Raw genomic sequence first — 17,597 nt, forward strand, 5'->3', positions numbered from 1 at the left:
TGACCATTCCTGGAAAACTTTCCCGTTGTTCCCTTCAATTCTGTTTTGGTGGGAATGCATTTGATGCAGATGCTATTAGCTTGGGACGCCTGAGCATCTGAGAAGCTATTTGTCAGATTTGAGTAGGTAAAAACTTTTTGGAACTTCAGTTCATCTGTGAAGGAAAAACAGTTAAAATAGCCACCGCTCAGCGCCTTAGAGGGGAAAAGCTAGGCAGCCAAAGCATCTGGCTCCACCCGCTCCCGCGGCACCTCCCAGTCCTCCGCTATTGCAGGGCTGGAGGGGCGTGCCCGCACTGTGGGGGCGTGGCTGCGTCACGGGGGCGTGGCGAGCGACTCAGTTGATCGCACGATGTGACGCGCCGCCCGAGGCAGGCCGGGCCCTCAAGATGGCGGCGTGCGCCCTGAGCGGCTCGGCCCGGCAGTAGTGGCGGGACCGCACTCGCCGCTGGGGCCGCCCGCCCCCTGAGTGGCTGCTGCAGCGCCGGGAGTCGAGGATGGTAAAATGACCCAGGGGAAGAAAAAGAAACGGGCCGCGAACCGCAGTATCATGCTGGCCAAAAAGATCATCATTAAGGACGGAGGCACGGTGAGTGCTGGTTCCGCGCCGCAGGGCGGCCCGGGTGCGGGCCCCGCTCGCTCTTCCCCCCCGCTTCCGCCTTCGCTGGGTCGGGAGCGCCCTGCCCTCCCGCGCCGCCGGCGCTGCTGCGGTCTCGGCCTGCGGCCTCCGCGGCCTGGCTCCCCTGGACGCTGCTCGTACCTCCGGCCGGGCACTGCGCCTCGGGAGCCTGCGGCCTCGGCCCACGTGCGCCCGGCCTCGGGGAGGAGGCGGCGGCCCCTCGGCAGCGTCGCCAGGCCCAGCGCGGCGCGCGGGGAGGCTGGGCAGCCTGGCGCTCCGTATGCTGTGGCGGGTGGCCGCCGCCGCGGCCCGCTGGGCCAGGGTACGTGCGTTGTCCCATCGCGGTCGCCGGGAGCCGGAGCAGCGGCTCTGAGCTGTTCGGCTACCTTGTCGGGGAGCGGGCTCGTCCCCTCTCCCGGCGTCGGAAGCCTGACCTTCCCTGGGGCCCTCTCCTTTAGAGAAATCATCACCTTGTGCCTCAAAATAAGTCTTTAGAATTGGTCATGGCGTGAGGATCGGAGACAGATTCTGGCAGGCGGGCTGAGGCTAAAAATGTGCCTTTTAGACAGTCGTTACTCGCAGAAAACTTTATGCACTGTGCAGTGGGCTACCAGACGTCGATATAGGATTTGTCATTGGAAAACAAACGTTCACTTTTGTTGTGCTGTGTGTTTGTAGCGCTACACTCTGATCTTTGCTGACTCCTTTGGTATCGCGTTCCGAAAGAGAATGGAAAAGTAAGATGTGTCTCTGCCGTGAAGTTGCAGACATTGTTTCTTTCCATTTGTTTGTAGTTTAACGGAGCCTTGATCAATGCTAGCAAAGCACTAAATATGTAAGTAGGCCACCGCGGAGGATTTGCTGAAATCAGTTTGAAATAAATGACAACTTTCTTTTGACATTTGAGAACATGGCCTAGTCCAACTGCCAACATTTAGAAAGCTTGGGACATATGGAACGATTTCAGGCTATGTTCAGTTAACTGTCAGATTTATTAGTTGTCATAGCTTTGACTTAGTGAGAAAAGAGGGTTCAGAGTTTTCCAGATTCTTTTTTACTGTACCTGATCAAAGTATTTGATGAATTCTCATTAGCTGTCTTGACCAAGTTAGTAGGAACTATACTGGGAGGAAAGAATATCGTTGTCAGGTTTAGAGAGAGAAACTTACAGCGAAGCAGATTTTCTAAAGCCAGGTGCTATTTAAGACCAATCTTATTTGCAAAAGACAAGAAGCAAGCTAATTAAGGAGCAGACCTTTTATAATGTTTGGATTTTTGTCTGGTTTGCTCTGTAAAATATTTTTTTAATGAGATAGTGGGGATCAAACTTAGCTCATGTCAGCCTCCAGAAGAGTCATTCCAAATTCTGACTTTGAGAAGAGATACATGTTTTTATTGTTGTTGGGATTTTGTTTTGTGTCTGAGGACAGATCTCAGGTCGTTCGGAATGACTTCAGACTTAGGCCCCTCCTACTTGTGCTTCCCAAGTGCTGGGATTATAGGTATGTGTGCTGCCGTGCCTGGTGAGAAGAGGCTCTGTTTGTTTAAGTCTTTTTGCTATTTATAAAGATATAGCAAATTTCTAGCTTGCTTTAGTACACAAAGCTTTAGTACACAAAATACTTTTTACTAGTAAAAATGTCTTGATGGCACACCAAATCAATGAAAACTTTTCTGGAAAGTTAAGGTGTTAAGAACATCGTCCTTTCCCATCTTACTATGCCTCACTTTCCTTTTCAGTCTGCCTTTTTTTTTTTAAGATTATTTATGAGCCAGGTGGTAATTCCAGCACTCGGGAGGCAGAGGCAGGTGGAGCTCTGTGAGTTCAAGGCCAGCCTGGTCTACCGAGTAAACTCAGTTCAGCCAAGACTCCACAGAGAAACCCTGTCTCAAAAACAAAACAAAGATGTACACACACACACACACACACACACGTGTTTTTGCCTAAATGTATGTATGCATTGAGCATGATTGCCTGGTGCCTGAGGAGGTCAGAAGAGGGAATCCTATTCTCTGGAACTTGAACTTGAGTTCCAGATGGGTTTGAGCTGCCCTGTGAGAGCTGAGAACCAGTGCTCTGCAAGTGCAGCTCAGCCAGAATGGCTAAGCCACCTCTCAATTTTCAATTCTTTTGTTTGTTTTTTTTTTCCGAGACAGGGTTTCTCTGTGTAGCCTTGGCTGTCCTGTAGCTCACTCTGTAGACCAGGCTGGCCTTGAACTCAGAAATCTGCCTGTCTCTGCCTCCCGAGTGCTGGGATTAAAGGCGTGCACCACCACGCCCGGCTTCAGTTTCCATTCTTAAGCACACCAGTACTGTCTCTTGTCATCATTGAATCCCACTGGGCCTCTAGTATATGGGTGGGTAGATGGATGGATAGCTTTTGTGTGTGTGTGTGTTTGGTTTTAAGGTGACACTGCTTTTCTGCCTGTCTACGCATAAATTAGACTACTCTTGTGAGCATTGCTTTGATTTCACATGTATGGATGTTTTGCCTGCATATATGTCTCACCATGTGAGTGCTGAAGAGAAGAGGGCATCAGATCCCCTGGAACTGGAGTTATGGTTGGTTGTTAGCTACCATATGGGTCCCAGAAATCAAACTAGGGTCCTGTGAAAGAGCTGGTGGCAGGTGAGCTTTACTCCTGGGCATTTCTCCAGTCCTCACCACTCCAACCCACCTCCTTTGTTAAGGGAAAAATTGATTTTGGTTTCCTCTCGTGTGTTGTGTTGTAGATTGTTGTGGAGCTATCGTTACTGACATTACAATTCGAGCCTTTAAAGACAACATACCGTTGGATTCTGTGGCAATCTTTGAACAGTATTTGATACAGTTGATCAATGAGTGATCTGAGTCTCTTTATTCCTTTTTAGGGTTAATGTTCTAAGTTTGTTCAACTAATTTGAATATTGTTGAAACCAATACTTGCTAGTGATTTGGCAGAAATTAGAGTAGATTCAGTTATCAACTGAAAAAAATGAATGAGTGCTTCTGAATGAATGTGCGAAACTTACTTGTGCTGCGTATTGAAACCATGACCTCACACACACATGCTAGTGCTCTGCTGTGAAGTCGTACCCTCACCGTATGCTACTAATTTATTTATTTTCCCTTGAAATTGTATTCAGTCTGCACTGAGGCCTGGATACGGCGAATTTGTTGCAGCTTTAAGTAGTGCAGAACAAAGGTAAATCAGATTAACTTGTATGATGGTAGGCATGAGGAGTTTTGTTGAGGTTGCTGGAAATACAAACCCGGGTTTTCACAAATGCTAAGCAAGCACTTTATGGGTGAGCCACAGTCCTCAGTGTGTATTAGGAATTTTTAACCAGATAAGTTCACTCTGAAGTTGTTTGCAACATTTTTTTGTTATATTTTTCTAGCAGATTTTATTCTCCCCTTGATTTTTTAAAAGTACTTACCTAAGTTTATTAAGCTAAGGGGAGATATATTTAATATTTACACTATGTGTGTGTATACATACATACATGATATATTTATACAGTGTAACAAGTAAAATAAATCACTATTTTGTTCATGTGGATTACATTAAGACTCTGAAGTTATTTTTATTTAGACATACAACTTTACCTTTCTAAAACTATTCATGGCCTTGTATCCGTTACACACAGTGCTGCATTACATAAGGGCATTTTTTTCATTCAGCGGGTGATGTGCTTTGACAGTAGCTCCCAGTATGCCCCACCTTCCCTTTTTTGCCATCTCGCAAGGCTTCTTTGGTCCACTAGACAACTTGATTCTACTTTCATGTCATAAATACATCCATGATTTTGTGTATTTGTAAAATTAAGGAGTCATACATGACAGAAAACATGGATTGTCTTCCTGAGACTCACCTAATTCACTTAATGTCTCTCTCCAGTTGTACCGATTTTTATGCAAATTATGTTAGTTGTTTTGTTGTTTAGATTTTTTTCAAGAGCAGGTTTCTCTCTATAGCCCTGGCTGTCCTTTTGGACCGCACTTTGTAGACCAGGCTGGCCTCAAACTCTAAGATCTACCTGCCTCTGCCTCCCAAGTGCTGCGATTAAAGATGTGCACTGCCACCACCTAGCCATATTAGTTGTGGATATGTATGTATGTGTGTGTGTGTGTGTGTGTGTGTATGTATGTTTTCTTTCTCTGCTCCTCTGTTAAGGAGCAACTAGGTTCCCATAACTATTGTTGCAGTAAGCAGTGGTGTGCAAATGTTTGTGCTATACTGATTTGGGCTCCTTTGGGTATGTATTACCAAGGAGTAGTAGGTAGGCCCTGGTCTTGTAGCAGATGTGCTTTTAGTGTTTGAGAAACCTCTTACTGCTGTCCATATCCCCACCCGCAGTACACGAGGCTTCCCCTTTGCTGGCCTCCTAGCTGGCATTTGTGTTTTTCCCTCTGAGTGACTGTCTGGTTAAAGTGATGGGGTTTCAGTGCAGTGCAAATTTGTATTTCTCTTGTGAGATGACACATTTTTTCATGTGTTTGTTTTCATTTCATTTGCCCAGTTATTGATTGGGTTGTTTGATTTACTGCTTACCTTTTTAATTCTTTGTATAAGCTGTCAGATGCATGGTTAGCAGGGATCTTCTCCCATTCTCTAGCGGGTCCCATCCTTGCTGTACAGAAAGACGCTCCTTACTTTCATGTAACCCACCTGTCCATCCTGACATTGTTTCCTGTTAGAAAATCCTTGCCTGCTCCTCGGGTTCCATGATTCAGGTCTTTGATCCATTTTGAATTGTTTTTTGTGAAAGGTGAAATCTAGGGATCTAGTTTATTATGTCATATTTAGAAATCCGTTAGTTAAAGAAGCTCTCCTGTCTCCAGGACATGTTTCTATGCAGCTGTCAAAATTTAGGTGGCTGTAACTGTGTGGGTTTATTTCTGGATTCTCCTTTCATTTCTGTTTAACTTACCGTGACTGTTTTGTGCCAATACCAGGCTGGGTTTGTTTGTTTACTATGCCACTATCATATAGTTTGAGGACATTATTATGCCCTAGTGTTGGTCTTTCTGCTAAGGATTGCTTTTATTTTCTAGTTTGAGGCATGGCATTGGAATTTTGATGGGGATTGCATTGAATCTTAGATAGCTTTTTGTAGGCTGGTCATTTTCCAAGATGCTTCCAGTCGGTGGCCATGCCATGCCATGCTGTTTCCCAGTGTCCTTCCACTTCGTTACTTTCTTCAGTGTTTTCAAGTTTCATCATAGGTTTCTTTCACTGCTTTAGTTATGTTTTCTCTAAGACATTTATTACTTCTATGTATATGAGTTTTTTATCTGATTACATCTGTGTACCGCATTTGTGGCTGGTGTCGTTGGCAACCAGAAGAGAGCATGGATCTCCTGGGATTGGCTTTCCAGATGGTGGAGAGCCACTGTGTGGGTGCTGCAATTTAAACCTGGACCTTCCGCAAGAGCAGCTAGTGATCTTCGCTTGCTAAGTCAGCTCTCTGATCTTCTAATATTTATTTATTTTGAGATAGTTGTGAGTGGGATTATTTTCCTAATTTTCTTCTCAGAGCATTTGTTACTTATGTATAGGAAGTGTACTAATTTTGTATGTTAGTGAGAGTGTTTATTGACATTTTATTGGAGTTTTGTCTTTAGGCTCTAATTTACAGAATTATCTAACCTGCCAGTAGGAATGTTTGGCTTTGTCCTTCCCTCTGTGTCCCTTTTGTTTATCTTAACGGCTCTAGCTAAGACCTCAGTGCTCTGTTGAGTAAGTAAAGGAAGTGATTACCCTCTCTTGTTTCCGATTGTAATGGAAATGTTTTTGAGTGTCTTCCCCCCCCCCCCCCCCCCGGGTTTAGTAGTCTTTCTCAGATTTAAGAGTGGGACTGTTTGAGAACAGCAAAAGTAACTGTAGAGTAGGTCACTTACTACATGTTAAATCCTGTCTGTAGTTTGCCAACCACCATTTTACCCATGAGAGTAATGATGGCATTGGTGAATTTGCAATAAAGATGTTGGCTCTCAGTTTTAGTGCATACAAAGACATGGTTAAAGTTTCTAGGACTAAGAAGTAAAGTTGAGAAAGGCGGCGGCGTGCATCTGAAGTGAGCACTCTTGGGTCAGTGTGGGGAGCAGGTTGTGCAGGAGAGTCTGGGCTGCACTCAAATAAATCCCAATCGCTCAAAGACAAAGGAAAAGGAAGGTGCTTGGACCCAAAGCAACTTGTGCCATTCAGAAAACATCCTATCAATTGTTAAGTCATTGTCTTTTGTAGTGTATACTAATTATAACACTACTGTTTAAGGATATGAGCCACACAGTTTTAAGGTGAATTATATATTTTATTGAGATTTAATTTTGTTAGATTTATTTAGAGTACATTCGTTTATTTATTTCGACTTATTTATATCTAGTGTATGCTCATGGATGTTTTGCTTGCTGTGTGCTCTGATGATCTCGGAGGCCAAGAGGGCATTGGGTTCCCTGGAACTGAGGTTGCAGAATACAGATGGTTGTGAGCCAATGTAGGTGGTGGAAATATAGCCCAGGTTCTCTGGAAGAGACGCAAGTATTCTTAACCACTACCCATCTCCCCAGCCCAGGGTCACTTGTTTTTTATAAGGTCTTCATTGGTTTTTTTTGTTTGTTTTTTTTTTGTAAATGTAGGCATGGTACTACACCACTGATAAGCTAGAAAGTTCTTTGTACTAAATCAAATCAGTTCATTATAGTGAATTCACAAATAAAATCATTACACAGCAAGACCAAGGTAGCCATTTAAGTGCTTGCCCAGTCCCTAACTGCACATCTCAGTGCCTCTCAGTACAGTAGAGTGGCTCTTCTGAAGCCTGCGAGCTTCAACTAAGGTCTTACCTTTACCCATTATTACTCTTTTTACTTTGACTGTTACATCATCATCGTCGTTGTTACTGTTGTTTATGAGTGTGAGCAGGTGCTCGTGAGTATGTCATGGATGCCACAAGCATCCATGTCGTAGGACATGGATCCTTGTCAGAGGACAAGCCTCAGGACTCAGTTCTCCTTCCATCTTTCCGTGGGTCCTGGGGGCTGACCTCAGGCCTTGAGGTTTGTTGCAGCAGGCGTTTTTTACCAGCTGAACTCCATTATATTTAATGCCCTGATTAACACAGAAAAAAGAAAAGAATTATGACAATTGAAACTTGGAAAAGGGTAGTTTTGTGTCCTCCTCCGTGCCTCATGTCCTTTGCTTGCCATTTGTTTCCGTGGCACCTAGTGTCACCTCTTAGTCTCCTTCCTAATGCTGCACTTTTCTGACACGCACACCTCCTAATAGTAAAGAGATGGAACTGGCCTAGTGTGCTCGTCAGCAGATGAGTGGATAAGGAAGACGTGACACATGCACAGAGTGGAAGAGTCTATAAAGAAAAAATGGAATTATGAGATTTACAAAAAAAGGAGGGCCCAGAAAATATATTACGTGAGGGTAACCCAAACTTAGGGGGAAAATATACATTTCCCCCTTGTATGCAGATCTAGCCTATAATGCATATGTGTATATATGAAAATGTACAGTTCTGTATAGTAACTTAGGAAGACTGACTTTTTTTGGAGATAGGGTCTCATGTAGCCTGAGCTGGCCAGGAACTTCACTATGCAGGTATTTCTTTTCCCCTTCATATCCTTGGGACTGGTTCCAAGACTCCCCTCCCATGCCAGAAGATGCTGATGCTCAAAAATGGCATACTATTTGTAAATAATAGATACCCAGCCTCCTGTGCACGTTCTTATCTCCAGGTTACTTGTACTTCTCATGCAGCGCCTCTGCTCTGTGGCGGTTGGCAGACTGGTTCCTAGGCAATGACGACAGAAGAGCTGCGTGTTCAGGATGAACATGATTTCTGATGTGCAGCTGGTGGGATTGGTGGATGCAGAATCCCTTGCTGTAGAGTACCAGCTGTACTATCTTTGGTAGGTGTGTGGTAGGCAGCACCTCCGTAGCTTATGCTTCAGTATTGGCTTCAAATGGGTGTTTATGTGGATAAATTAGCAAGCTGTTTTCTTAGATTATGTATTTTGTTCAAACAAATATAGTTAGGATTACTGCTTACCCATTTAATCATGGTATCTGCCAAAAGTTGAAGATTATTGTAGTAAACTTGTTGGTAAATAGTTTTTCTGAAGTAGTATTCTGAGAAGTACATATGATTTAAAATATTCAGTTATTTAAAAGCACAAGTTTTTGCTTACATTGTTTCAGTTTGGAAGTGTCTGTAAGGATAAGATTTAAGGATTGGAGGTATAGCTTGGTGGTAGAGCTCGTGTCTAGCATTTGTGGAGCCTGGGTTTGATGCTCAGATGCCAGAGCTAGAGTTGGTACTTTACTCGAGGTGCATCAAGATCCCTGAAATTGGTTTTGTCTTTTTGAAAGCAGATGTGGCTGCTTATCCTTCACAGTAGGTTGACTTCTCGAGGTATAAAGTAGGAAGTCCATTATGTGAAATATTTTTTGTTAGAGATTATCTTAAAATAATGAGTGAGACACAGACCAGTCCTAAAGTTAGGCTCCATCCTAAATATTGATGACTGTTTGAATTAGGTCACTATTTGTAAATTTTATCTTGTTTAATGTGTTCAGTTTGTAGGCATACTGACGTTTAAGTTTGCTGCTTGAGTTGGTGGAATAATTGTCACTTTCCCACTGAGAATGGAAAGGGGGGCATCAGATGAGTGTTCTTTAAACTTTTCTCCTGAGGAATTTTTATGCATCCCTGGATGTACAAGTATATAAAATAAGTATACAAATTGAACACTTAGAGAAGTTTTTGTTTTCTGTAACTAAACTGTTACTTCTCTGTGAGAGCAGAAAGTGCTGTCATCCACAGCACACAGCACCGTTGAGAGTCAGCAGAGCTCTTGAGGCAGTGTCACTCAGTGTATGGGGGGCTGGGGGAACCATTGGTCCTTCCTTAGCCCAACTACACTGCTGGCTGGGAGCTCCGGCTTGCAGCCACTGCTCAGTGCCACGAGAATTTTGTGCTGTAGATCACAACCCCTGGAAAGAAGTCAAAATTTGCTGCCTGCTTGCTTCTCAATCTGTATTGCCTTTGTGCTGTTGTAAAGTTGGAAACAGTAAGTTGAGTCATTGTTAGTGCAGGGCAGTGTGTAGACTACCCTCAGTCACCTAGCAACCACATAACTGTCAGTAAGAGTCAGGTTGTAGGTGTTAGCCACTCTGGTATGCCATAGGATACAAAAAGAGAGAGGGTCAGGGATTTAATTGTTATCCCTAAGGCAGTATGCATGGTGTAGCGTCATCGAATGCCCCCTGGGTGCTGGAGTCACTTCCCACACACATCCACTTTTTTAAAAAAGGATTTATTTATTTTTATTTTTTGCGTATTGTTTTGCCTGTTTGCACTGCATGTGTGCCTGGTGCCTGCAGAAGCCAGAAGAGGGTGTTAGATCCCCTAGGACTGGAGTTACAGATGGCTGTTAACAAGGGTGTGGGTGCTGGGAATCAAGCCCAGGTCATCTGAAAGACTAACAAGTGCTGTTAACCTGAGCCATCTTTTCCGCCCTGGAGTTTATTCCTAACCAGTGTGTGTGTTAACTTGTCTTTGTTGTGACAGAATACCGTAGGTGTTTGTTTGAATGCAGATCCTCAACTGAAAGACTAAAATTGGTTAAAGAGTCCAAAGTGCAGTTTAGACCAGCTGTCTCCCCATTGTTAGGTAGCATGTTCTTACTCAGTAAGTATTGAATATCTTCATCATTGTGAGTTATTCCGGAGCACGCTGTTAACTTTTAACTTTTGAAAATCTGTCTTTCTACAGCCTCAAGGAATAGGCTCCCCTAGTGTGTATCATGCGGTTATTGTCATCTTTTTGGAGTTTTTTGCTTGGGGACTACTGACAGCACCCACATTGGTGGTAAGTAATCCTTAATGTACATACTAGTTTTCTATGGCAGAAAAGGTGGCCTGTTTTCCTTTCCATAGCTATCCGACACTAACTGGTCATTTCCTGAGAAGTGGCCTGTACTTACTGCTTTTGTTATCTCTTGCAAGTATCCCTGATCTAGGGTGGTGGCACACGTGTGGGTGTGTCCCAGCAGAGACATGGTCATCCTGATCGGTAGGGAGAGAGGGGGGACTTTTACACTGATTGGTTTAAGGAAGGTGAAATCCAGGGCCCTTATTACTCAACATAACTATTTTGAGGTAAATTGCATAGCTCTCTTCTCCTAAGTCAGTTTGTTTCATTTGAGCTCAAGATCTACAAAGGCTAAAAGTGATGTTACATGTTTTTCAAGATTTGGAATCATAGAAGACTGTTTTACTAAACCAGCAATTCAGGTGATGGATAATTTCCTCCTGTCAGTGAGGAAAAAGAAACATAGAGGAAAAACATACATAGAGGAGTCTGTGTCTGGAAAGGTGCAAGTAGCTTACAGAAGCTCAGAGTAGAATTTTTAAGAAATGACATGTGTGGGTATTTTGCCTGCCTGTGTGTATGTCCACCACAAGCGCGCCTGGTGCCTGCATAGAGTTATTGGGTTTCCTGAAGGGGATTTGCAGGTAGTTTTGAGCCTCTAGAAGAGCAGCTCTCGAGTGCTTAGTCATTAAGCCATTTATCTCTCCAGGCCCCGAGAAGAGAAATTTAAAACACTTGCTTACTTGTATGTATGGTCATGAGCTTGATCATTTTATACTCATGAGACATTAAAGATGGTTCATTAAAAAAAATCAAATGACCATGTAAGTAGATTGCAAGAGTCTAAAAATGTTCACAATCCATATTGCATGGCAGATTTATCTACACCTACATAATCATTGCTTTTTGTATATAAAATATTGATGTTTAACAAGGTTACTTTGAATACACAGGCCATAATCATCTTCAAATAAGTAGTTTTTCTTTATAATCTGTCATTTATTTAAAGCTAGGATAGCTCTCTCAGTAATATACTTAGCTATAAGAATGCCAGTTTGAATGCATTTTGATCGAGGTCCTTTTCTTTTAAAAAAGTAGAGCTAATTTACCTAAAATGGATCCATAGTTGTTCAGAATGTAAGTGTGTGTGTATGGGGTGCTCACGCACACTAGCTCCTGAAGGGTTATCACTATGCTGCCCAGGCTTGCCGTAAACTCTGTAACCCCTGCCTCAGCTTGCATAGGAGCTGAAGTCACAGGATAGAACTGTGTTAAGTCTGATGGGAAGGTTCTCCTGAAATCCTACCCACTGTGTGTCGAGGCGTGACAAGAATGTGTAGCTTCTTGGTGGCCTTCACCTCTGCCATGATGAGAGTAAGTCAAATAGAGACAATTAATTATAATGTGTTATCTGTTCAGTGGTGCTTCCAAAATTTCTAGGCCTTAAAGCTTGTTTGAGTAAAATTGAACAAAAGAGTGTAGGGCTTCCTCATGCAAGCTGATGAGTTCTCTGCCTCTGAACTCTGTTTATTCCCAGTCCTGATAAAGCTGTTTAAAGCTGAAGTTGAGTGTGGTGCAGAGTCCCTGCTTCAGTTCCTTGGGCCTTTATTGTAACTAACAGATGATGTCACTTCATGGCTGAGAGCATGTGCTCTTCATCAGAGGACCCTAGTTTGGTTCCCAGCACCTCTGCTGGCAGTTCAAAACCGTCTGCAGTTTCAGCTTCAGGAGACCCAGCGTTCTCTTCTGGCCTCCATAGATACTAACAAGCATGTGACACATACACACAAATAAAACCCTTTAAAAACTGAGAAAAAGATACCTCAGGCCAGCAGTGCTCACTCACTTCCTCCCTTCCTGTCCTGGAATGAGTGTAGGGCCTCATGCATGCTGGTCACGTACTCTAAAACCTCCAGTTGTAACTTTGCTATTTTGAAACTAGATAATTATTATTCCCAACAAATAAGAGAGCACTGCCTTGTGCATAGTAGGTTGCTTAGCAGTGTTGCCAACTTAGTGGTGGATGCTGGTGAGGTCTTTCCTCCTACTCCTCTCCAGGTTGTGATAATAAAGCTGAAAGCCTACAAGGTTAGGAGCTGCTGATTTAAAATCTTGGAATATTAATAAAAACAAAAGCAGAAACATGCTTTTTCTCATTCATGTGCTTCTTTAATTCACATTTACTTGTTATTTTCATCTTCCATCTCTGCTGGGTATAACTCCCAGGCAGGGCCTTGTCTGTGCCAGGCAAGGCTCTATCATAGAGCTCTCCTCCAGTCTCCTAAGTGTCTCATTTTTTATTTATAAAAAATATGTTTTCCAAGGTCTCTTGTCATTGGCAAGAAGAGGAACTAAAGGAAAGGGGAGATGTCTTGGTTCTTGCAAAATGTCCTGAGTATGCTCAGCAGCATTCTTCCTCTCGTGGCCTCCCCATTGTCAGAACAGGCAGTGTTCTAAGTGGAAGAAGTGTTGGCTTCCAAGCCAGATGAGGGAGCTCAGTTGCTCCATCGCTAAGAGCCCACAGCACCATGCTAACCTGGAAATCCATATGAAATAAAACTAGACTACATTATAAGAGGTTGTTTGAGCTTGGCGGAGGAGGCCCACACCTTTAATCCCAGCACTTGGGAGGCAGAGGCAGGTGGATCTCTGAATTCAAGGCCAGCCTGGTTTACAGAACAAGTTCTAGGACAGCCAGGGCGACACAGAGAAACCCTGTCTTGAAGGAAGGAAGGAAGGAAGGAAGAAAAGAAAAAAAGAAAAAGAAAAACCAAGGACAGGAGTTGTTTGAAAATGTTAATGTGGACAATTTATCGAGAGTAAAATGTAATGTGGTTTTTTCTTTGTCTTAGGTATTGCATGAAACCTTCCCTAAACATACATTTCTGATGAATGGCCTCATTCAAGGAGTAAAGGTATGGTTAATTCTATGTGTGTGCACATATACACACGTGTATTTATATTTATAGCTTTGTATGCTGATTGTATCCCTGAGGAATAAAGTTTTTATAACTAGAGTATAATTTGAGTTATTAGTTAATTCTTTTTGGACTCTGGGTTTTATATAAGCTTTGACTCTGACTTTATATTTCTTATTTTTATATTAGAATTCTCGTTTAAGAGGTTTTAGTGCTCTTTTAACATTACAACCTTAAGTGTTACGGAGAGTGTTGAGAAAGAAAAAACTTACTCCCCAAAACCCTTCATCCTTATAGTCTTTTTATAAAGTCTTTTTACCAGTATAAACCAGATAACCTGTGATAGTCTTCCAGAATTGCTGGTTTAATTCCTGTAGTTGGAAGTACATTAGCATTTCATAGTTAATACTCAGGCAGAAGCCAACAGATTTCCTTAGCCAACCTAAAGAAATTTTAAAACAATATGTAGGTGAGAAGTAAATCACTGTTTATTTAAAACTCGATGATTTATTTATCCTGGAAGTCGAGTTGCTATAACGTTTTTTGTTCCAGCAGAAGAGTTGATTGTTGGCTCATGCATATTGAGCATCCATCCTTTTTTACCATTTGATTTCTAGGGTTTGTTGTCATTCCTCAGTGCCCCACTTATTGGTGCTCTTTCTGATGTTTGGGGCCGAAAGTCCTTCCTGCTGCTAACAGTGTTTTTCACATGTGCCCCTATTCCTCTGATGAAGATCAGCCCGTGGTAAGTGTGTGCAGTGAAGCGGCCAGGTCTGCCGACACTCTCCTGGTGCTCCTTCACTTCCTGTCCTTTCCTTAGACACTGCTGCACTTAGCTGTTTAGATTTAATTTTATTCTTAGTATTTTTTTTTCTTTGACACAGATAAGAAGGCTCAAGGGGCTGAAACCCAGTATCTGAATAATGTGGTGAGGGTTTGCAATTAGATGCTGCTGCTAGAAGCATCGAGATCTGCAAGTGAACGTGCTTTTGCATTTCATGGCCCAGATTTCAAAGCAATCTTTAGAAACCGGAGAGATGTGCTGACGTCGTGTATTTTCTTAAGTAGGGATTTTGTACAGTTCATCCCTATCTATATTCATTAGGAATGGATTTATTAAAAAAGCTCAAAATGATAATTGCTCAAAATCTGTTTATTCTTTTTCATATCAGGAAGATTCTTGAGTTCAGCAGTCTAGAGCCTGAGTGTAAGTTGTAGAGACCCAGACTTCACTCTGCCTCCGCTCCCTTTGCAGTCACCGTAGCATTCCTGGAGCCCCCACTGTCTAATCAGCCTTAGGGGAACGACGGAAAGTGTGACTACAAACTTTGCTGGCTTTTGATGTGTTCTGTTTTGTTTTACTTTGTTTTTGCAGCAAGGTCTTGTTATGTAGCACAGACTGGGCTTGATCTCTGAATCCTGCCCAGTGTCACAAAGAGTGCTGGGTTACAGGCACACAGCCTTCAATACCACCTTCTTTTAAATCCTGCTCTTACCTACAGAACACATATCTTTGGTCGGATTTCTCTATGCTTGTATTACAAGAACATTCTCAGCCACTCTAATAAAAATTAGGATTATAACTGGGGTTGTTCCAGCATACACCCTTAGTCCCAGCACACAGAGGCAAGTGAATCTCTTAAGTTTGAGGCCAACCTTTTCTACAGAGTGAGTTCCAGGACACCCAGGGCTACACAGAGAAACCCTGTCCTGAAAAGCAGAAAACAAACAAAAGCACATGTGTGTTATTCTTCACCTAGAGAAAAGGAGAACAAGATCATACACACAGAAGAACAAATGCCCCAACCAGCAGGGATATGTCTGTGTACATTTTTTTCTCTAATGCTCTTTGTACTCCATGGCATAGATATTTCCAGTGAGTGTCTAGAAATACTTAGGAAATATGTGAAAGGGTCTTCTCTCATAGCTTAAATGCCAGCTTTAAAACTCAAGGCTCTGATGAACATGCTGAAGGTACAAATGAAATCTTAACCAAAGGAATCTAGCAAAAAATGTATTTTGGGAAGGACTATGATTGAAAACTTTTAGTAGCACTAAAGTCCTGATGGAATGGTAGTGTGAATGTTAATGACTAAAGGTGGAGACCAGATTAATACTGGCCTTATTAGTGGCAATTACTTCTCCACCTTGATTTTTGAGAAAGTGGCCAAGCTGAGAGAGCACACTTTTTATGCTAGACTTGACTGGCTGTGAGTGCCCGCTCCATGCTCTAGTGCTGCGGTGATAGGCTCACCTCTATGCCCAGCTTTTCATGTATACGTATGTGTTGAGGGTCAGCATTCAGTTCTTCATGCTCATACAGCAAGCTCCTTACCCATGAGCCACCTTCCCACCTGTTTCTCCTTTACAGTAGCTGTCTTAATTTTATGAGCACTGCCATTTAGGTTTCTTCAGTGTAAAGAGTTTGTTTTGCCAACAATTGGAGAGCCAAAAATAACTGGAGGGAAAAATGTACCTTGTGTATACAAGCATGCAGGGACTTGTCTGTGTGCAGGCATGAATCATACTGGTTTTTATCTTATTGCTGTTTTTTATAGAATAGCAGAGCCTTTGGCAGTTTAACTGTTGCCAGAATATATTGCCTAATGTTAAGTGCTGAATTCTCTGTAGAGGCTGAGCTGCTAGGAAGGGTCATTTCTAGCTATACATTTTCCTAGTAACTGGCCTAGGATTTACAGATGTGATCATTTATGCATTGTCCTAGAAAGTTCCTGGCTGAAATGAGTTGTTCGTACTGTAACTAATAGACAGGAGGAAGCATTTTAAGTAATGGTGCTTGTACTAACCAGGTTTTCTTGCTTGCCTTTCATTCTTAGGTGGTACTTTGCTGTTATCTCTGTTTCTGGGGTTTTTGCAGTAACCTTCTCTGTGGTATTTGCCTATGTAGCAGATATAACTCAAGAGCATGAAAGGAGTATGGCTTACGGGCTGGTATGTATACTGCTTCCTTCCTGCAGGCTTCTGTGTCTGCTATAAAATGTCTGTAGTAAGTGTCCCTTTCTGCAAGAAGTACACTTAAAGGCACACGTTAAATTGCATTTAAGTCTTTTCAGAGATGTGATGGTTCATGTCTGTAATCTCAGAATTAAGGAGACTGATGTATATCAATCATTTAATCTAGGCTAATTAAACAAGACTCAGAAATCTAGAACCATACAAGCTTTGACAGTTACTATTCAGGAACTATCTATACGTGTTGTCATAATTTAAACGATTGTTTATCTATCTGTGTTATCATTTTTAATTGAATTCTAAAATAAGGAAATAAAATTACTACTCATTTAATAACTCATTGAATTAATCTAAAATATAAGAGGCTAACATTTAGATTAGGGTTTGGTAAACCATTTTTGAGGCTTTGTGTGTCTGTGTATATGTGTACACAATTCCTTTTAAGAGTGTAATAACCAGCTGGGCATGGTGGTGCACGCCTTAAATCCCAGCACTCGGGAGACAGAGGCAGGCGAATTTCTGAGTTGGAGGCCAGCCTGGTCTACAAAGTGAGTTCCAGGACAGCCAGGGCTACACAGAGAAACCATGTCTCGGAAAAAAAAAAAAAGTGTAATAACCAGAGCCAGAGAGGTGGCTCAGCATGTAAACGGGCTTGCTGGCCTGCCTGATGACCCAGTTTGGATCTCCAGAACCCACATGGTAGAAAAGAACTGACTTCTGCAGTTCTTCTGACCTCCATATGTGTATCATGGTAGACCGGCCCTGCATACGTGCACACACACCTCGTAAGGTGGAAAGAGTGTCCTCAGACAATTGCTTGCTGATATTTATAGTGACTAATTGCAGTTCAGTCTGATTTCCTTTCAAATCTAAGAATAAAATGACTGTCAGAACCATAGTCATATACTGTTACTTAGTCAGAAAGCTGTAGGGCAGTGAGGAGTTTGAGCAAACATGAGATACATGTGTGATAAACAAGGACTGGGTGTTGTAGCTGCCTGAGCCTTAGTTCCGTGAAAGATGATTGCTGATTCAAAGGTATTGCAAAAAATGAGGGTGGTGGAAGAATTTGGGAAAGGAAGGGTAGGGAGAAATGTAGGGGCAAACTCAAAAGAAGTACTAGTGGTTTTAGTTGTGGGGTTAAACCTGTAAATAATAATGAGGCTGATGATAGCCAGTGGGGTTTTTGTTGTTGTTTTGGTGATGGTTGGTTTTTG

The 17,597-nt window shown here is 42.5% G+C and overlaps 1 protein-coding gene across 2 annotated transcripts in view; it reads left to right on the plus strand.

The window, feature by feature from the left end:
* The first annotated feature begins 353 nt into the window (after positions 1 to 353).
* Positions 354 to 17,597, plus strand: part of Slc71a1 (solute carrier family 71 member 1) — a 29,930-nt gene continuing 12,686 nt past the window's right edge. For both annotated transcript variants that reach the window (XM_021158437.2, XM_085835560.1), the window contains exons 1-5: positions 354 to 588; positions 10,391 to 10,486; positions 13,342 to 13,404; positions 14,025 to 14,152; positions 16,245 to 16,359. In XM_021158437.2, coding sequence (XP_021014096.1) covers positions 505 to 588; positions 10,391 to 10,486; positions 13,342 to 13,404; positions 14,025 to 14,152; positions 16,245 to 16,359 — 486 coding nt within the window. In that variant the 5' untranslated portion in view covers positions 354 to 504. The remainder of the gene's footprint in view (positions 589 to 10,390; positions 10,487 to 13,341; positions 13,405 to 14,024; positions 14,153 to 16,244; positions 16,360 to 17,597) is intronic.

This window comes from Mus caroli, unplaced genomic scaffold, assembly GCF_978045245.1.
Source record: "Mus caroli unplaced genomic scaffold, Mus_caroli_1 scaffold_3, whole genome shotgun sequence".
NCBI classification, from domain to species: Eukaryota; Metazoa; Chordata; class Mammalia; order Rodentia; family Muridae; genus Mus; species Mus caroli.